Source organism: Rutidosis leptorrhynchoides, chromosome 3 (genome assembly GCF_046630445.1).
Source record: "Rutidosis leptorrhynchoides isolate AG116_Rl617_1_P2 chromosome 3, CSIRO_AGI_Rlap_v1, whole genome shotgun sequence".
Lineage (NCBI taxonomy): Eukaryota > Viridiplantae > Streptophyta > Magnoliopsida > Asterales > Asteraceae > Rutidosis > Rutidosis leptorrhynchoides.
Genome location: NC_092335.1, coordinates 155,435,120 through 155,457,957, shown reverse-complemented (window position 1 = coordinate 155,457,957; position 22,838 = coordinate 155,435,120). Strand labels below are relative to the sequence as shown.

The 22,838-nt window shown below is 33.8% G+C and overlaps 1 protein-coding gene across 1 annotated transcript in view; it reads right to left on the bottom strand.

Moving 5' to 3' along the window:
- Nucleotides 1-470: 470 nt before the first annotated feature.
- Nucleotides 471-22,838, bottom strand: part of LOC139900516 (uncharacterized) — a 104,090-nt gene continuing 81,722 nt past the window's right edge. The window contains exons 2-3 of the mRNA XM_071883283.1: nt 895-1,695; nt 471-610 (exon numbers count right to left, since the gene is read on the bottom strand). Of these exons, the coding sequence (XP_071739384.1) occupies nt 471-610; nt 895-1,695 (941 nt within the window). The remainder of the gene's footprint in view (nt 611-894; nt 1,696-22,838) is intronic.

Sequence of the window (22,838 nt, the reverse complement as noted above, 5' to 3'; positions counted from 1 at the left end):
GTCTCAACTTTAACATGTTCATTTGCAATGCACGGAAATACATTTTCAAAGAACGAAGCATTTCTTGATTCCATGATCGAACCTTTATATATATCCAAAATCTTGGATTCATGCACAAGGAACCGATAAGCCGTACTGTGTTCAGCATATCCAATAAATATGCAGTCAAAAGTCTTTGACCCTATCTTTTGTGCCTTAGGTAGTGGAACAGCTACCTTTGCTAGGCACCCCCACACTTTGAGGTACACATATGATGGTTTTCTTTTCCACCATAACTCGTATGGGGTTTCATATCTTTTCTTTTGGGGTATCTTATTTAAAAGATAGTTTGCCGATAGGATGGCATCCCCCCACATTGACTGGCTTATACCCGAACTCACCAACATGGCATTCACCATTTCTTTCAAGGTTCTATTCTTTCTTTCAGCAGTGCCATTTGATTGGGGTGAGTAAGGTGCAGTGAATTCATGTCAAATGCCATTTTGCGCACAAAATTCAGCAAAAGGTGCAACATATTCGCCACATCTATCACTGCAGACAACCTTGATTTTCCGTTCAAGTAGATTCTCAACTTCATTTTTATAAGCAATAAATTTCTCAATTGCTTCATCTTTACTTTTCAATAAGTAAACATAACAATACTTCGTGCTATCATCGATAAACGTAATGAAGTACTTGTTACCATTCCTTGTTGGAATGGATTTCAAATCACACACATCAGTGTGAATCATATCAAGGGTTCGGTTATTCGTTCAACCGATTTGAAGGATGATCTTGTTAATTTGGCTTCAACACATGTTTTACATTTATAGTTTGAGTCAATGTGTAACGTTGGTATGCAATTCAATTTAATTAAGCAACGAATGGAATTAAAATTAACATGACCTAGTCTACCATGCCACACATTAGAAGACTCAAGCAAATAAACAGAAGTAGTACTTGTTTTATTAGCTTCAGTGTTAATAACCATTGCATTTAGCTTAAACATGCCATTAAAGGCATAACCCTTACCAACATAAACACCACTTTTGGTCAACACGACCTTATCAGACTCAAACACAATTCTAAAGCCAAACTTATTCAATAACCACCCAGACACAAGATTCTTACGAATCTCAGGAACATACAACACATTAGTCAAAGTAAGTTCCTTTCCAGATGTCATTTTCAGGATCACATTTCCTTCACCCTTGATATCAGCTGTAGCAGAGTTTCCCATAAACATCTTATCTCCACTAGTAACCTCTTTGAAAGTGTTAAAGAGGCTCTTATCAGCACACACATGACGGGTAGCCCCAGTATCAACCCACCACTCTCTGGTATTAGAACCAATCAGATTAACCTCGGAAATCATAATAGTAAGGTCAGAAATCATAGCAACCAAGTTGTCAGCATCATCAACCATGTTAGCTTGTTTAGAAGTGTATTTCTTTGGCTTAGTGCACTGATCAGCACGATGACCCGGCTGGTCACAATTAAAGCATTTTCCAAAGAACTTTTTCTTCTTAGCAACACCCCCTTTAGGTCCAAAATTGAACCCTTTTCCCTTGTTACTCTTCTCAGTCTTCCCTTTGCTCTTGCTACCTTTTGAGGATTGACCGTGTTCAACAATATTAACCATTGCTGAAACAGGGGTAATGCTCCTTTTAAGAGCAACTTTGTTGTCTTCCTCAATATGAAGACGGACCACAAGGTCTTCAACGGTCATTTCCTTTCGCTTATGTTTCAAATAATTTTTGTGTAACGACCCAACCCGTTATCCATCCAAAAACGTGCCAATAAAAAAAATTTCTGGGACAGTTCACCTGGACGGCGTCTAGTTGTGAAGACCAGGACGGCGTCCAGCCGTCTGGGACGGCATCCAGTTGTACTAAAAAGTTCTGATCAGTTTTTCAAACACACGCGAGCGGAAAACCCGCTTCCCGACACTTTTAAACCAAAACACATTCACAATATGTTATAATAATTAAAACTAAGAGTTTTCCATAATAAAACCGAGTTTTACAACCCCGAGCCCACATCGACCCAAATTACTACCAAGTGACCATTGCGACCCATTTAGTTAAATTCAAAACATAAACCGAGCATGGGATTGGGGATACGCTACCCAATCCTAAATAAATCCAAAAGAAAGTCTTCTAAAGCAACTACGCAAGTCCGCTAGTTCCCACGCTTACCCGAGCCACCGCTTCCATGCAAATCTATAAAAATGTAAACAACGAGATGGTAATCTAATGCTTAGTGAGTGAGAATATACTACATACATATATATATGTATAAAATGGACACGCCACACAAATAACCAAATACCGTATACCGGAGCATCCAAGCATAAAGGCAAGCTAGACTAAGCATACCATACGATCACTAAGCAACAAACTAAGATACAATGACAAATATAAGTTCACCCACGACGATGTGAACAATGCCAATAAGCTACACCCGGAGGGCTAGCTACATCACAACAATACATTTATATATATATATATATATATATATATATATATATATATATATATATATATATATATATATATATATATATATAAACGTCCAAGGTTAACCTCTTAACCCAATACCGAAAACCAAATACCACAATGAAGATTGGCCGAACTACACGAGCCTTAGTAAATCCGCATCCACACGAGACTACTATCTTCACTAACACAACATCGAGGTTGGCCGAACTACATGAGCCTTAGTGAATCCGAACTACACGAGATCACTACCTCAATAAGATGACCGAACTACACGCGTCATCGTGAATCCGAACTACACGAGACTCACTTCCGATAAGATGACCGAACTACACGCGTCATCGTGAATCCGCATCCACACGTGATCCACTTCTCCAACTCAAAACCCACGGTCACGGGATTATAAAATCCACCACATCGGGATTATCCACATCACAACAATATCAACCCTTCGCCATTGGGGTTATATACTCCACATCACAAACACGTGTGATAACGTACACACAAAACGTGTACCTCGCCAAAGGTGGTCAACCAAAACGCACAACCGTGCCAATTGGACCTAAACGCAAGTCCATCAAATCCATCTATATGTGAAGTGAGCTCTATAACCGAGAATCACTTCACCCGACCCGCACCCATCCTACACATACACATGTACATAGGATATTAACACTCACCTTGTCGCCTTGATGAATGTTACCGAATAATCCGCAACTCGCCGATGGAATGTACCTTTCCATTATCACAATTCAACAACATAATTAGGGTGTATTTACAAACCAACCCAATTTACACCTAGTGCAATTTCGACCCAAATGCACTTCCAAGCACAAACCGCGCTCAAACTAACCAATAAATCACTAACACGAGTGATAATGGTCCTAATACACCGATTAAACCCGAACACAAGTGTTAAACACGTGTCTTACCCATTTAGACACCAAAACCCTAATTTTGACCCATTTCAAAATTAGTCAACCAAACACACCCAAAAGTGTTCCCACACTTCCATAATCACTAAACCTAGTGATTAGACTCAAGATTAAAGCCTAATCAAGGCCAAATCGTCAACCAACCCAAAACCCATTTCATCATCTAAGAGGGCTTCACAACAAACTAGCTCAAAATCCTAACTTAAATATCAAATCTAACAATTGAAATTCGGAGTTTGAGCTTACCAATACTACCACAACGTAGCTAGGAGCGAGATGAACAACTTTAGAATCCGAGCTTTGGTGAGAATCCGACTCCTTCTTCTCCAAATTAAGCTCTCTCTATCTCTCTAAACCCTTACTCTCTCACTAGATACGGATGAGAGTGTTTGTGAGGATGAAATGTGATCCACAAATGACCAATGGATCAGTTTTGAGGGTTCCAAACCGACACCCAAGTGAAATTACCCATTTACCCCTTTTTAAAATCTAAAATATCACAGCTGGCCCGACAGGCCAACTGGACGGCGTCCCAAATATTGGACGGCGTCCCAAATATTGGACGGCGTCCAGCTCTTCTTTGCTGGACGGCGTCCCGAATCCTGGACGGCGTCCCGATCAACTGAAATGGAAACAGGGTCTTACAACTCTCCCCCACTTAGACATGATCGCGTCCTCGCGATCTGCGCCACTTAACCAAACGAACCACACTCAACGGTCCTCAAACATAAGTCCCAATCTGACTTTCCTAGACAATTCTTCCTAATGAATCGCCTTTAACAACCAAAATCGTTGATGTGGTAGCGGAGTGGTATAAAATAGTTATTAATTTTAGCAGAAAATACTATTAAATACGATACAATTTTACACAAGATATTTATTTATTTATAGAATGGATATACTTAAACCTTGCTACAACACTTATAGGCAGTGTACCTAATCGTACAGTAGTGTAGTTTTAGTAAGTCCGGTTCGTTCCACAGGGAATCTTTTTAAACAAAGCTTAACGCTATATTAGTTTACTTTTATAAAAATACAAATATATATATATATATAAGTAATATTATTATTATAAAGGGGGTTTTTACCGTTTAATGACTGGTTTGTCGATTTTAAAACTTTAGTCGCAGTTAAAACCAAATGTAAAATATTAAAAATAAATACAAGACTTAAATTAAAGCATAAAGTAAATAACGATAATGAAATTGAGAATAATAAAAGTGCGATAAAATAAACTTGCGATAATTAAAAAGTACGATAATTAAAAGTGCAATTAAATACAATAACAATAAAAATGCGATAATTAGAAGTGCAATTAAATATAAAATAAAGGAAATTAAATATGAAATAAAAGAATTATGCTTATTTAAACTTCCGTAATCATGATGTTTGATGTGTTGATTTTAATTTTATGCCCATGGGTTAATTGTCCTTTGTCCTGAATTTTTTAATATGTCCGTTTGGTTTTTGTCCATAACAGTCCATCAGTCATAAATATAAAGTGCGAGTGTCCTCATCAAATTATTCTTATACCCGAAGTTAAATATTCCAACTAATTGGGGACTTAAACTGTAACAAGATTTTAATACTTTGTTTAATAATTACACCAGGATGTCGATTGAGTGTAACCCAAGGTTTTAATATTTTGTTATCAATTATACCAAGTGTCCTTGTACATAATTTCACCCCTGTTTTAATTATTCTAGTGGCTATTAATCCATTCCCGTGTCCGATTAAATGAACGATTATTCGTACATATAAATACCCCGCCCATCGTGTCCGATTGAGTGTATATGGTAATTTATAGGGACGCCCAATTGTAAATCTTTATATTAACATTAACAAACTATCATTTAGTTAAACAAATATAAAGCCCATTAATAGCCCATAGTCTAATTTTCACAAGTGTCGTTCTTTTGTCCAAACCCCAATTATGGTAAAAAGCCCAATTACCCAATTTTAGTAATTAGCCCAACATCATGATTACTTCGTTTTAAATAAGCATAATAATAACTTAGCTACGAGACATTAATGTAAAAAGGTTGAACATAACTTACAATGATTAAAAATAGCGTAGCGTTACACGGACAGAATTTCGACTTACACCCTTACAACATTCGCTAACATACCCTTATTATTAGAATTATAATTAAAATTAAAATTAAAATATAAATTATAAATATAAATATATCGTATATATGGAGAGAAGAGAAAAATGGATGATGATTACGATCAGAATGCGCGAGCTTTATAGGGATTTTCTGAAATTGGGGCTCCGCGACTCGCGGCCTTTTTGGCCTTCAAACTCCGCGAGTCGCGGAGTTTGAAATTACAGCTCCGATACTTTGGAGTCTTTCTTGCCGACGGATTTATAAATATATATAATATATTAAATAATTATAAGAATTATTTAAATATTATATTATATTTATGTGCATAGTTGATTTGTAATTTTTAGTCCGTTGCGTCGAGCGTTGAGAGTTGACTCATGTCCCGGTTCCGGATTTTCGAACGTCCTTGCGTACAATTTAATATCTTGTACTTTGCGTTTTGAATCTTGTACTCTTGTAATTTCGAGATGTTTCTTATCAATAATTGGAACCTTTTTGATTGTCTTTTGTACTTTTGAGCTTTTTGGTCGTTTGCGTCTTCAATTCATCGAATCTGTCTTTTGTCTTCACCTTTTATTATTTAAACGAATATCACTTGTAAATAGAACAATTGCAACTAAAAGCTTGTCTTTCTTGAGGAATAATGCTATGAATTATATGTTCATTTTTAGCATTATCAAATATTCCCACACTTGAGCGTTGCTTGTCCTCAAGCAATATCGTCTTGAAATACTAGTATCACTTCTTTATTCTTCACACTTTGTACATCAGTGATTTTCTATACGGCGGTATAAACAATGGTAGTAACGATATGGTTTACAGTCCCACATGACTATAAAAATTTAGATCCATTAAGGAAATTGGATCTTTATGAAAACATTTGATCTTTTGAAAATTAAATCTAGTTTTTACCCTAGATAAGTTTTCCGGGATAACCCTTTACCGGTGTTTGCAAAATATTTTTGTGGGTTTGGTGGGTTTCAGTTTTGAAAATTTTAGCTCAAAACTTATGGTTTTGTGTCACCCACTTGCTAACCTTGTATTTGGAAAGCAACACGTCCAGTTCACTTGTCCCGTATATTACCTTTCGGTAAACTACCTTCCGGTTGAAAGAAAAGCGTTGAACAAGCAACTGTTAAGGCAATGTCTCCTGACATGCTTTTAATTATGGTCTATAATGTGTCGGACGCAATTACTATCCTTGGTAGGAGCAATAGTAAAGCTCACCCTTATAATTTTTCGGTATGGCACAAGGTCCTGTCTTTGACCACTATGCAACCACCGTTCTTACGGTTGACAACCGTTTTAGTTCAGGTGACCTAATGAATTCCAGGTGAATTCCTAGGATTTTACGTTCAATGGTAATGAACGCATTGAAAATAGGGTTTTCAGAAAACAAATCGGTTTGTAATTTTGATCAAAATATTTTCTCGTTCAAGCTCGAGTTTAGATATCATTGAATTCCATGAGTTTGAATTCTCAATCTTTAAGGTCAATCTCTATGATTGAGTAATATCAGTCTTAAAAGCTGATTTTTAATCTTTAAGGAGATTATCCTTTCTGGGGATCTGATTCATTAGTCTTATCCGGCTAATTTGCATGGTGCCCCCCATTGTACGAGATAAATCCTTCTCATGGTTAGGATAAATCTGATCACTTGGCGACCCTGTTTAATGCTGAGGTCCGTAGATTTCCTGCTGATTTTAGTGATGACTTTTCTGGATTTTTCGTCAACCTACAGCTGGCCTGGACGACAACTTCATGACCTAAATCAAGAAGCGCGTTTCTTTTTCGGAAGACTTTACTTCCTTTTAATGATGGAATTGATTCATCGTGTAGATCCATCTCTTCTTTTCTTTCATCGGGTAAAACAGTTTAGTTTAGTCCAAAGCAAAAGTATTTTCAGTTATTTGTTACAGATATATGTGACATATGTTTAAGATAACTTGGTAAATTTTCCCACACTTGGCTTTTATTTTCCTTTTTATCGTCCTCTATTCCATTTTAAATGAATTTTAACATTTTGGTTTGTTTCTCAATTTATGTCCTTTCCGAGGTAACAATAATTTCGGTGTTAAAACCTAGTTTTATCGTTCATAAATATGTATAAACATGATTTTGAGTTCATTTAATTGAAAATTTTGAAAAATTTTACTAGAATTGGGTAGTCAGTATATAAGACCAGGGCTGTTCTTTATTATCAGAGAGCACTAGATTCTAATACAACTACTGCTTTTACTAGTATTTTTAATGGTAACCAAGTGTATAAAGTAAAAAATTTTAAAATCCGAAAGAATTTAACCCCTTCCCACGCTTAAAATCTTGCAATGCCCTCATTTGCAAGAAATCAGGAATAATTTAAATTATTGAGGGTGATTTGTGTGAAAATGATTAAATTTTTACCAAAGTTTCCAAATATATTGGCGTTTGTTTGCTGAATGATAAATGGTGCACATCATTTGTTCATTCCGTCTTGTTGTTATTTCACATATATTTTGCATCTTGTCGTCAAAATTAGTTGCTTTTGCTGAACTTAATGCCAGTCTTTAGAAATGCGTTGTTTTACCCTGTTGTGTACATAAGATAAACTGCAAACATATATACATATTTTTGAAGTTTGGTATATTACCCCACATTCAAAAATTATTAAAATCTAAGAATAAAAGTTAGACAATTATAAAAACTATTACAATATTAACAAAAGTATTAAACGTATCAATCATTACAAATTACAAAATAAATAAAACTAAGTATACTAGGGATGATACTGGTACCAATAGGGGTTCCAGGCATAACCATAGGTGCTATAGAATGCTTCGGCAAGGTCATACGTAGGATACGGTGGCTGCATCTCTATAGACCAGGGAGGGAAGATGGGTTTCGGTGTAGGAATATAGTTTCTACCTATATGTTGGCAATGAGCTATGATTTGGTTCTGATGAACTTGCCAATCTTCAAATGCTCTCTGTCTAGCATTTTCGTACTCCTGAGAAGCTATAAACCTTTGCATTTCTTGCATCTCATTCCCCCCTCCTACATTACCTTACTGTTGGTTTCTCTCAACTTGTGGATGTCTACCATTGTATGGTACTGCGGCGTTATTTCGCCTTTTCAAAACTTTCGCACCATGGTATACATTTAAACCTATAGTATCGCGGGGTTCTGGTTCTTCTACTAATAATCCCCCCCGACTTATATCCACACCGAGATATTCACCAATCAAAGTAATAAAAATACCACCTCCTATTATGCTATGCGGTCGCATCCCCCGAACCATAGCTGATAAATAATAACCCACACAATACGGTATACTTACAGCGCTTTGTGGGTCTCGAATACACATATGGTAAAACAAATCCTGTTCATTTACCTTTTCCTTGTTTTTACCCCTTTGTGTAATCGAATTAGCTAAAAACCTGTGAATCACTCTTAATTTGGCTCTATCTATATCCAAATAAGAGTAATTTCCCCCTTTGAAACGGTGATGGCTTGTCATTTGACTCCACACACCGTGTGTATCAAAATTTTCATCTATCTTTCTACCGTTTAGTATCAACCCTCTACAATTGGCAGATGCTAATTCCTCAGGCGTATATATACGTAAAGCCTGAGCCATGTCCAGTAAAGACATGTGGCGCATCGAACCGCCTAACAAAAATCTAATAAAAGAACGATCGGTTAAACTAGCTTCCCGATCATTCAACTCTATACTACATAACAATTCTTTACACCATACTTTATATACAGGTCTACGCATGGTGAATAAACGTACCCAGTCATTAAAAGTAGAATTACCATACCTCTGTACAAGTAATTCCCTAATTGGCCCGGCCAATTCTACAGCTTCTAAGGGTCCCCATTCTATGACCCTTGGTACCTCAACAACCTTAGAATGAAGAGTATGCAAACCCCTTTGATATTTTAGATAATCTATCCAAAGTCTGTCAAATCTCAGGTTCGGGTGCAACTCTTCCAAGTGCATATCAGAAAAGGTCATGACTGGATGAGGTATATCCTGCTTGTAGTAGTTATCCACCTCCTGTTGTTCCGCATTCTCAGCAGGAGCATTGCGGGCTTGTGATGAAGATTCACCCCTTTCAGTCTGCAAAACACATCAAACACAATTTTTGTGCATCCAAATATGCATTAGTGTTAGCAAAATCATCAATCAAAATAATCACAATGACATGATCAATTTATATCAAACTTAAGCTCATTTTCACATTTTTATCAAATCTACACTTTTTCAGATAAGCATATACGAAAATGTTTGCCAAGTTCATAAGCATTCAACTCAAATAACATGTCAAAATAATCATTACTATCAATTAAACAAGTTTCAAATGGCATTATCTCTCAAAAATCAAATTCATGAATTTTTAGACTTGAAAAAGTCTACTTTAATTCTCAAAATCATGTTTAGGCTCAAAGTTTGGATCATTTAACTACCTAAACATGTTACACTACTTATTTTAGCAACAATTCATGACAAAAATCGGCCATAACCTGTTTATATCAAAAAGCCCCAAATTTGCTCAAGAACACAAACCCTAGATTACTCAAAATTTGAAGTTTAAGGCTTCTAATCATGTTAAATAGCATCAATCTAGGTTATACAAGCATAATACATAAACAATTTAAGCATAATTACACTAAAAAGCATCAAAATCAAATTGGGGAAAAAATTGCTCAAGAACACCAAATTTCGAATTAAATGGTGTTTAGGTGTAGAAATTTACCGTTTTTCTTGAGTAATTCCTAGATAGCATCCTTCTCAACATGATTTTAGTAAAAGATTTGGTGATTAACGGTTAAAAATTGTGATTTTTGGGGGTGTTTTTGGGTATTTTTTTCGGAGTATTTCGCAGGTTTTCGGTTTTGGGGAGTGAAACTGAGCTGTTTCAGCTCGTTTTATGTTTTTCTGTAATCCGGTCCTCCCGCGAGTCGCGGCCTATTAAGCCTTCAAACTCCGCGACTCGCGGAGTTTGCTTTTTTTTTTATAATCATTAACTTATAAAACAATTAAGTACTTAATTTTAAAATTTTGTTTCCCTTGTTATTTAGGACGAGGTCGTTTCGGATCGATGTCCTAGTCCGTCCCTCGACAAAATTTTAAAATTTGTCTTTTTGTAGCGATTGTTTTAAAAGCTAAGATTTTTGGGTTTTTTAATGTTTTTGGCATACTTTAATTCAATAAGATTAAAAACAATGATAATAAAAGTTCTCGTCCCTCCCTCGGGTAAAGCAATTTCGGTTCAAAGACCTAGTCTTCAACTTACGACGAATTTTAAAAATCATATTTTTAACTTAATGAGATAAAGTAAATTTTTGTTTTTAAATTCACACAACTTAAATATAAAATTCAAAATTAATATTAAAAATTCACACCAAACTTAAAATTTGAAATGCATAAAATTAAAAATTCATATTATAAATTCACACCAAACATATATTAATTTTTCAAATATTTACAATTTTAAATATATTGTTTTTACAAAGTTTACAATATTAATTTAAGATTTAAATATTAATTTTAAAAACATGGTAAAAATAAAATTAAAAATCTTTTTGTCTTTTTATCCCACTTTAATCAATCAAATATTATCAAAAATATGCGCCCCTCTTTTCGGTAAAGTAATTTCGGTTCCAAAACCTAATTTAACTCATGACGAATTTTTGAAATATTTTGGGTTGATTGTTTAAAGATATTTATACCTTAAGAATAAACGTTAAATTTCGCAGTGATGTAATAAATTTTTGAATGATATCAATAATTTCGGTCGCCAAACCTAATTTTATTCAATACCAATTTAATACTTTTTAGCGAACAAATTAGCGTTTATTATCAAAAGGTTAAAAATAAAAATAAAAATAAAAACTGTACAGACATACCTGTGAAATAGATTTCTTAGTTATATGATCTATCCCATTCATAAGATAGTCGGTTTAATTGGTTTTCCATGGCTACATAGGCGTAACCTCAAGCATTCAGTGTCTTTTCTTCTAAACATATGAACGGTCCGTCTCTGCATAAAGTAACAAATTCAGTGTTTGAATAGGTTTGATTATTTGAACATTTACCTCCATGTGACCATTTTCCGCATTTGTGACATCGTTCTAGGTGTCGTGCTCTTCTTTTCGCTGCGGATTTTGATTTTCCTTTACCAAATTGTAACATATTATCTTCGCATCTGGATTCTTTTCTAACTCCGTCCATTCTTTCTCTGATTACTGATACTAATTCACTCGGTAGTATGTCATTATTACGTTTAGTGATCAAAGCGTGTAGCATTAGACCATGGTTTAGTTCACAGGCAGTCTTCATTTCGTAAAAACCTAAAAAAAAATAAAAATTCAGAATGGGGGGAGAAGACTAGTTCTTTAGGGTCTGCTAGGGAAAGACCATTCGGGTTCCATTTTCGAGAACTACACGAAAACAGACAATCTAACTCTAACAGAAATACATATTATCCTTTAAAGACTTGATTCTCCCCACACTTAGTTAGCTGTGGTGTCGAAATTGTGATTAACTTCGTTGTCGACTTCCATCGGACCATGTATGTAATGTTTAACTCTGTGACCATTAACTTTAAATTCAATCCCATTTGAATTTATTAATTCTATCGTTCCGTATGGGAAAACTCTTTTGACCATGAATGGTCCAGACCATCTTGATTTCAATTTTCCAGGAAATAGCTTGAATCGTGAATTGAAAAGAAGAACTCTGTCTCCTTCTTTAATTTCTTTTGAACTTCTGATTCTTTTATCATGCCATTTCTTCGTTCTTTCTTTATAGATTAACGAATTTTCGTATGCTTCATGTCTTAATTCTTCTAATTCGTTTAGTTGACTTAATCGTAGACGTCCGGCTTCATGTAAATCAAGATTACATGTCTTCAAAGCCCAAAATGCTTTGTGTTCAATTTCTACTGGAAGATGACATGCTTTTCCATAAACAAGTCTAAAAGGTGTGGTTCCAATTGGAGTTTTGTAGGCTGTTCTAAAAGCCCAGAGTGCATCCTCCAATTTAATGGACCATTCCTTCGGATTTGATCCTACGGTTTTCTCTAGAATACGTTTTAAAGCTCGGTTGGTGTTTTCAACTTGTCCACTTGTTTGTGGATGATATGCGGTGGAGATTTTATGAGTTACTCCATATCTTTTAAGAACTTTCTCAAGTTGATTATTACAGAAATGAGTACCCCGATCACTTATTAAAGCTTTCGGTGTTCCAAACCTTGCAAAAAGACGTTTTAAAAAGTTGACTACAACTCGTGCATCGTTAGTTGGGAGAGCTTGTGCTTCCGCCCATTTAGATACATAATCAATGGCTACGAGTATATATAGATTATTATGAGATTTTGGAAATGGACCCATAAAGTCAATACCCCAAATGTCAAATACTTCACATACTTGGATGACATTTTGTGGCATTTCATCACGTTGACTTATTTTTCCGGCCCTTTGACATGCATCACAGGATTTGCAAAGAAGGTGTGCGTCTTTGTAAATTGTAGGCCAATAGAATCCAGCATCATAAACTTTTCTTGCTGTTAGTTGAGGCCCATAATGCCCTCTTGTTGGTCCTGTGTGACAATGGTTTAATATTTTACTAGCTTCATCTCCAAATACACATCGGCGTATTATTCCATCGGGACAACTTTTAAACAGATGTGGATCTTCCCAGAAATAGTGTTTTATATCACTGAAGAATTTCTTTCGTTTTTGGTACGATAATCCTTTTTCAAGGAATCCACATACTAAATAGTTTGCATAGTCTGCAAACCATGGAATTTAATTATAATCTATCTTCAATAGATATTCATCAGGAAAGTTGTCTTGTATGGCCGATTCATTTAGAACTTCTAATTCGGGATTTTCAAGACGAGAAAGATGATCGGCAGCGAGATTTTCTGCTCCTCTTTTATCTCGGATTTCAATATCGAACTCTTGTAAGAGTAAGATCTAACGGATTAATCTTGGTTTGGCATCTTGTTTCGAAAATAGGTATCTAAGAGCAGAATGGTCGGTATAGACCACCGTTTTTGCTAGAACGAGATATGAACGAAATTTATCAAAAGCAAAGACAATAGCAAGGAGTTCTTTTTCAGTAGTTGTGTAATTTGTTTGTGCTCCTTGTAAAGTCTTACTAGCATAATATATAGGTTGAAATCGTTTTTCAATCCTTTGTCCTAAAACGGCTTCCATTGCAAAATCACTTGCATCGCACATTAGTTCAAATGGTAGATTCCAATTTGGTGTTATCATGATCGGCGCATTAGTGAGTTTCTCTTTAAGAATATTAAAAGATTTGATGCATTCATCTGAAAAGATGAATGGAGCATCTTTTTCTAGGAGTTTATTCATAGGAGTGGCAATTTTAGAAAAATCTTTTATGAAACGTCGGTAAAAACCGGCATGCCCTAGAAAATTCCTAACTCCTCTAACATTGGTGGGATGTGGAAGTTTAGCAATTACATCTACTTTAGCTCTATCCACTTCAATTCCTTCTTTTGAAATTTTATGTCCAAGAACGATGCCTTCTTTAACCATGAAATGGCATTTCTCCCAATTAAGTACTAGATTTGATTGTTCGCATCTAATAAGCATTCGTTCCAGATTAACTAGACATGATTCAAATGTATCACCGAAGACTAAAAAGTCATCCATGAAAACTTCCATGCATTCTTCTATCATGTCGTGAAAAATCGCCATCATACACCTTTGAAAGGTTGCAGGGGCGTTGCAAAGTCCAAATGGCATGCGTTTGTAAGCAAAAGTACTATAAGGGCACGTGAATGTGGTTTTCTCTTGATCTTCGGTTGCTATTGGAATTTGAAAATACCCGGAAAATCCATCAAGAAAACAATAGTAACTATTTCCGGCTAATCTTTCCAACATTTGATCAATGAAAGGTAAGGGAAAGTGATCTTTTCTGGTGGCGTCATTTAATTTCCTATAATCAATACATACACGCCATCCTGTTACAGTCCTAGTAGGAATAAGCTCATTTTTCTCATTTGTAATGACAGTCATGCCACCCTTCTTAGGCACGCATTGAACTGGGCTTACCCATGGACTATCAGAGATTGGATAAATTAGACCTGCATCTAGCAGTTTAATAATCTCTTTCTTAACTACATCTTGCATATTAGGATTTAGTCTTCGTTGGCGTTGCACATACGTTTTATGACCTTCTTCCATAAGGATTTTATGTGTGCAATACGAAGGACTTATTCGTTTAATATCATGAATCTTCCATGCAATGGCTGGTTTATGAGCTTTCAACACAGAAATGAGTTGTGATTTCTCATTTTCAATAAGAGAAGACGATATTATTACAGGTAATTCAGATTCACCATGTAAATAAGCGTATTCCAAATGGTTTGGAAGTGGCTTTAACTCTAATTTCAGAGGTTCTTCTATCGATGATTTGTATCGATATCTGTCTTCTTCTTTTAGCATTTGAATTTCTTTTGTTGTTGGTTCATATCCATTAGCTATAAGTGTAGCTAACATTTCAGCTTCATCAATTGGTTCATTACCTTCTCCTAAAGAACATTCTCCTGTTCCTTGTAATTCTGGAAATTCTTCTAATAATTCTGCATGTACATCTATAGTTTGAATATAATAACATGTATCATCTGCAGATTGTGGTTGTTGCATTGCTCTATCAACTGAAAAGGTAACACTCTCATCCTCTATACTTAGGGTCAGTTTCTTACCGAACACGTCTATCATTGCTTTAGCCGTGTTTAAGAATGGTCTTCCTAATATGAGAGGAACTTGAGAATCTTCCTCCATGTCCAGAACAACAAAATCTACTGGAAATACTAAAGTACCAACTTTAACTAGCATGTTCTCCATTATCCCTCTAGGATATTTTATTGATCTATCGGCTAGTTGTATGCTTATTCTGGTTGGTTTCAATTCTCCAAGGTCTAGTTTAGTGTATAGTGAATACGGCATTAGATTTATACTAGCACCTAAGTCTGCCAATGCTTCTATTGAACTAAGACTACCCAGAAAACATGGAATTGTGAAACTTCCTGGATCAGATAGTTTTTCTGGTATCTTATTCAACAGCACTGCTGAACAATTAGCATTCATAGTAACAGCCGAGAGTTCTTCCATTTTCTTTCTATTTGAGATTAGATCTTTCAAGAATTTAGCATATCTAGGCATTCCTGAAATCACATCAATGAAAGAAAGATTTACATTTATCTGTTTAAACATATCCAAGAATTTGGATTGCTCGGCTTCAAGTTTCTCTTTCTTCATTTTACTCGGGTAAGGAAGTGGTGGTTGGTATGGTTTAACATAAGGTTTAGCCTTAACTGTGTTATCTTCATTAACCTTTTCAACTACCGGTTCTTTTTCCTTATCTTGATCAGGTTGTGGTTCTTGTGGAGTAGGAATAGCTTCATCAGAAGTTATAGGTATTTCAGGTGGTTTAAGTGTTGTACCACTTCTTGTGGTAATGGCTTTAGCTATTTCATTCCGGGGGTTGGCATTTGTATCACTAGGTAGACTTCCTGGCTTTCTTTCACCTATTAACCTTGCTAGGTTACTTACTTCTTGTTCCAGATTTTGAATAGAAGCTTGTTGATTTCTAAATGCTTGAGCATTTTGTTCATTGGTTTGTTTCTGAGATGTGAAAAACTGCGTTTGAGTTTCAACTAGCTTTGTCATCATATCTTCTAAATTCGGCTTTTTATCATCGGTTTGTTGTGGTGGTTTGTTTTGAAAATTCGGTCTTTGCTGATTGTAATTATTATTGGATACTTGTTGATTGCTAGGACCTTGTTGGTTGTTGTATGGAATATTTCTGTTATAATTCTGGTTTTGATTGTAAATCGGTCTTGGCGGTTGATAATTATTCTGATAATTATTTCCAGACCTTTGGTTTATGTATGAAATATTCTCTCTTTGTTCCATTGTTAATTCAATACTGAGACAATCTTTTGTCAAATTTGGTCCTCCACACTGCTTACAACTAATTCGTATTGAGTGAATATCCTTAGTCATCTTTTCCATTCGTCTTTCCACAGCATCTATCTTTGCGGAAATGGAATCTAAGTCATGGCTAGAATCGGCTCTAGCTGCTTTAGATGATCTAACGATGTCTTTTTCTTGGTGCCACTCATGTGAGTGGGAAGCAGTGTTATCAATAATTTTGTAAGCATCAATTTCGTTTTTCTTCATAATAGAACCACCAGCTGCTATATCTATGTCTTTCCTTGTAGTGATGTCGCATCCTTGGTAGAATATTTGTACTATTTGACAGGTGTCTAAACCATGTTGCGGACATCCTCTTAACAACTTTCCATATCTTGTCCATGCCTCATATAGAGTTTCATTCGGTTTTTGTGTGAACGTAACAATTTCTGCTTGAAGTCTTACGGCTTTAGATGCAGGAAAGAATTGTTTAAGAAATTTGTCAACTAAAACATCCCATGTATCAATCGCCCCTTCAGGTAACGATTCCAACCAATCTTTGGCTTCTCCCTTTAAAGTCCAGGGAAATAACATGAGATATATCTGTTCATCCTCCACTTCTCGGATTTTAAATAGTGTGCAGATCCTATTAAAGGTACGTAGATGTTCATTTGGATCTTCCTTCGGCGCACCACTAAATTGGCATTGATTAGTCACCATGTGTAGAATTTGTCCTTTGATTTCATAATCTGGCGCATTAATGTCTGGATGAGTAATTGCGTGACCTTGGCCAGTGCGTTTAGCTCTCATTCGTTCTTCCATACTTAAAGGTTCCAGATTCTCCATAATTGAATTTGTTGAATCGGAATCATTAGAGGATTCTGATTTAATGGTTCGTTCCTCAACAATCTCTGTTTGAATGATTGGTGGTTCCGGAGGAAAGTTTAATGGTTCGGGATCTACGAACCGTTCCTGAATATTCTCCGGATTCTCAATTGTGAGGTCGGGTTCAAAAAATGGATTATCGGAAATTTGAACTGAAGTACTTGGTCGACTGGATGACGATTCTAAAGAAAAATCAACGGCGGTTATATTTGCTAAATGTCTTGATCTAGTTACAGGTGGTGAACGTACAAAAGGTGGTGAACGTCTTGCTCGGTGCATTCACTGAATATCCTATTAGTTTTTAAAAGGAAAGAAAAATTATAATAAGTTATCCAACCAATAGACTTTTCTGATTTTTCCCACGTTTCGAATAGCCAAAAGATGCAGCAGAGGGCAGGATTCGTTTGGTCTCAATATAATTGAGGACTGTTTGGCTCCAATAACCCGGTCCACGTACAAATCCAACTATTACTACGAACCAGAAAATTTTGATGTCTATTAATTTAACCACTTAAAATAAATTTTCGTAATTTTAAGAAATTTAGATAAGAAGTAGAATAAAAATCTATGTCCTAAAACTAGAATAGCGAGAAATAAGAAAGAAAAAGAGTTCGCCGGAAAAAGGTTGAAAAAGAAAAATGGTTGAAAAATAAAAGGTGACGGAAAAATAATAGAAACTTATAAAAACTTAAAAATACTTGACTAACCTAACCTTATTACTACAACTAACTTAAAATTATAATCGCAAATTGAGATAACTAATTGGAATGATAATTGGTACATAGTAAAAGGTGTCTAAAAATATTAAAGCTTACAGGAAAAACTATATCCCAAATGGAAATAACTTAAAAAGAAACTAAAACTTAAAAAGGCGTCGCAAAATTCTAAAGCACCTAAATCTTAGTCTAAAGAAAAAGCACTTAAGGAATTCTACGGCAAAGCCTAAAAATCTAGAAGTAAAAATAACTATGGTAAAAAAAAACTAAGTTTAAAACTAAATATGAGCGAAAAATACAAATATTACGTTAAAACGATTAAAAAGGGACAAAATATAAAAATATATAAAAAGTTGTAAAAAGTACAATTTTTATAAAAATATTATTTTTATATTATTTATTTATTAAAACTACTAATTTTACAATTTAATAAAACTAATTAATACTAAATACATAAATTAAATAAAAAAGTAAAAGTTAAAATAAAACTAATAATAATAATAATAATAATAATAATTAGGGTTAAATAATAATAATAATAATTAATTACCCCGTAATAAATGCAGGATTAGGGCTTCTGTCGCATGTCAGGTTTTCTCCGCGAGTTGCGGTATTCAAGGCAGTAAAACCCGCGAGTCGCGGGGTTCAGAAATTCAACTGACAGCTTTTAATTTCGACGCGTTTTTATTTTTTTTTTTATTTTCTATTTTCTGTTTTATAATTTTCTGTTTTATAATCTAAAAGTTATATATAAAAACTTATATTTTTACAAACTAAAGATACTTTATAAAACTTAAATATTTAACAAAATCTTAAAAATATACAAATTTTCTGTTTTTTTTTTAATATTTTCGAATATTTAAAACGTATTTTTACAAAAACGTACTAAAAGTAAAATTTTTTTTTTTATATATATATATAGCGTTGCGCTTTCGGCTTTTAAGATAGTCCCCGGCAGCGGCGCCAAAAATACTTGATGTGGTAGCGGAGTGGTATAAAATAGTTATTAATTTTAGCAGAAAATACTATTAAATACGATACAATTTTACACAAGATATTTATTTATTTATAGAATGGATATACTTAAACCTTGCTACAACACTTATAGGCAGTGTACCTAATCGTACAGTAGTGTAGTTTTTAGTAAGTCCGGTTCGTTCCACAGGGAATCTTTTTAAACAAAGCTTAACGCTATATTAGTTTACTTTTATAAAAATACAAATATATATATATATATATATATATATATATATATATATATATATATATATATATATATATATAAGTAATATTATTATTATAAAGGGGGTTTTTACCGTTTAATGACCGGTTTGTCGATTTTAAAACTTTAGTCGCAGTTAAAACCAAATGTAAAATATTAAAAATAAATACAAGACTTAAATTAAAGCATAAAGTAAATAACGATAATGAAATTGCGAATAATAAAAGTGCGATAAAATAAACTTGCGATAATTAAAAAGTACGATAATTAAAAGTGCAATTAAATACAATAACAATAAAAATGCGATAATTAGAAGTGCAATTAAATATAAAATAAAGGAAATTAAATATGAAATAAAAGAATTATGCTTATTTAAACTTCTGTAATCATGATGTTTGACGTGTTGATTTTAATTTTATGCCCATGGGTTAATTGTCCTTTGTCCTGAATTTTTTAATATGTCCGTTTGGTTTTTGTCCATAACAGTCCATCAGTCATAAATATAAAGTGCGAGTGTCCTCATCAAATTATTCTTATACCCGAAGTTAAATATTCCAACTAATTGGGGACTTAAACTGTAACAAGATTTTAATACTTTGTTTAATAATTACACCAGGATGTCGACTGAGTGTAACCCAAGGTTTTAATATTTTGTTATCAATTATACCAAGTGTCCTTGTACATAATTTCACCCCTGTTTTAATTATTCTAGTGGCTATTAATCCATTCCCGTGTCCGGTTAAATGAACGATTATTCGTACATATAAATACCCCGCCCATCGTGTCCGATTGAGTGTATATGGTAATTTATAGGGACGCCCAATTGTAAATCTTTATATTAACATTAACAAACTATCATTTAGTTAAACAAATATAAAGCCCATTAATAGCCCATAGTCTAATTTTCACAAGTGTCGTTCTTTTGTCCAAACCCCAATTATGGTACAAAGCCCAATTACCCAATTTTAGTAATTAGCCCAACATCATGATTACTTCGTTTTAAATAAGCATAATAATAACTTAGCTATGAGACATTAATGTAAAAAGGTTGAACATTGATAATGCTAAAAACGAACATATATTTCATAGCATTATTCCTCAAGAAAGACAAGCTTTTAGTTGCAATTGTTCTATTTACAAGTGATATTCGTTTAAATAATAAAAGGTGAAGACAAAAGACAGATTCGACGATTTGAAGACGCAAACGACCAAAAAGCTCAAAAGAACAAAAGACAATCAAAGAGGTTCCAATTATTGATATGAAACGTCTCGAAATCACAAGAGTACAAAATTCAAAACGCAAAGTACAAGATATTAAATTGTACGCGAGGACGTTCGAAAATCCGGAACCGGGACCAGAGTCAACTCTTAACGCTCGACGCAACGGACTAAAAATTACAAGTTAACTATGTATATAAATATAATATAATATATAATTAATTATATTAATTATATATATATATTATATATATATATTAAAAACCGTCGGCAGCAAGAAACTCCAAGGGTCTGAGCTGTAATTTCTATCTCCGCGACTCGCGGAGTTTTAAGGGCATTTTGCCGCGAGTCGCGGAGCCCCAATTTTCAACTCTGGCTATAAAGCCAACCGAATTCTGATCAAATTTTATATCTTTTTTCTTCCTCTTCATACGTAAAACTTATATTTATATTTATAATTTATATTTTAATTTTAATTATAATTCTAATAATAAGGGTATGTTAGCGAATGTTGTAAGGGTGTAAGTCGAAATTCTGTCCGTGTAACGCTATGCTATTTTTAATCATTGTAAGTTATGTTCAACCTTTTTATATTAATGTCTCGTAGCTAAGTTATTATTATGCTTATTTAAAACGAAGTAATCATGATGTTGGGCTAATTACTAAAATTGGGTAATTGGGCTTTGTACCATAATTGGGGTTTGGACAAAAGAACGACACTTGTGGAAATTAGACTATGGGCTATTAATGGGCTTTATATTTGTTTAACTAAATGAAAGTTTGTTAATGTTAATATAAAGATTTACAATTGGGCGTCCCTATAAATTACCATATACACTCGATCGGACACGATGGGCGGGGTATTTATATGTACGAATAATCGTTCATTTAACCGGACACGGGAATGGATTAATAGCCACTAGAATAATTAAAACAGGGGTGAAATTACATTCAAGGGTAATTGGTGTAATTGTTAACAAAGTAGTAAAACCTTGGTTTACACGCAGTCGATAACCTGGTGTATTCATTAAACAAAGTATTAAAACCTTGTTACAATTCGAATCCCCAATTAGTTGGAATATTTATCTTCGGGTATAATAATAATTTGACAAGGACACTTGCAATTTATATTTATGACTGATGGACTGTTATGGACAAAAACCAGACGGACATATTAAATAATCCAGGACAAAGGACAATTAACCCATGGGCATAAAACTAAAATCAACACGTCAAACATCATGATTACGGAAGTTTAAATAAGCATAATTCTTTTATTTCATATTTAATTTCCTTTATTTTATATTTAATTGCACTTCTAATTATCGCACTTTTATTTATTTTATTTTATCGCACTTTTAATTATCGTACTTTTTAATTATCGCAAGTTTATTTTATCGCACTTTTATTATTCGCAATTTCATTATCATTATTTACTTTACGCTTTAATTTAAGTCTTGTATTTATTTTATATTTTACATTAGGTTTTAACTGCGACTAAAGTCTTAAAATCGACAAACCGGTCATTAAACGGTAAAAACCCCCCTTTATAATAATAATATTACTTATATATATATTTGTATTTTTATAAAAGTAAACTAATATAGCGTTGAGCTTTGTTTAAAGATTTCCCTGTGGAACGAACCGGACTTACTAAAAACTACACTACTGTACGATTAGGTACACTGCCTATAAGTGTTGTAGCAAGGTTTAAGTATATCCATTCTATAAATAAATAAATATCTTGTGTAAAATTGTATCGTATTTAATAGTGTTTTCCTAGTAAAATAATAACTATTTTATATACACCTCGTTGCACATCAAGTATTTTTGGCGCCGCTGCCGGGGAAAAACTCTTAAAAGCCGGAAGCGCAACGCTAAGATAAAAAAAAAAAAAAAGATTTTTAGTTACTTTTATTAAAATTCGTTTTTGTAAAAATACGTTTTAATTATTGAAAAATATAAAAAGAAAAACAAAAATATATGTATTTTTAAGATTTTGTTAAATATTTAAGTTTTATAAGTTTCTTTATTTTTTTTAGTTTATAAAAATATAAGTTTTAATATCTTTTATTTAATTAAAAAACAGAAAACAGATATAAATAAAATAAACAGAAAAAAAAAACGCGTAAAAAGATAAATCTGTCAGCTCAAATTCTGAACCCCGCGACTCGCGGGGTTTTCTTCTTTAATTGCCGCGACTCGCGGAGGCCATCTGACACGCGACAGGAAGCCCTAAAACTGCATTAATTACGGGTTATTATTTATTATTATTATTTAAACCTTATTATTATTATTATTATTATTATTATTATTATTATTATTATTATTAGTTT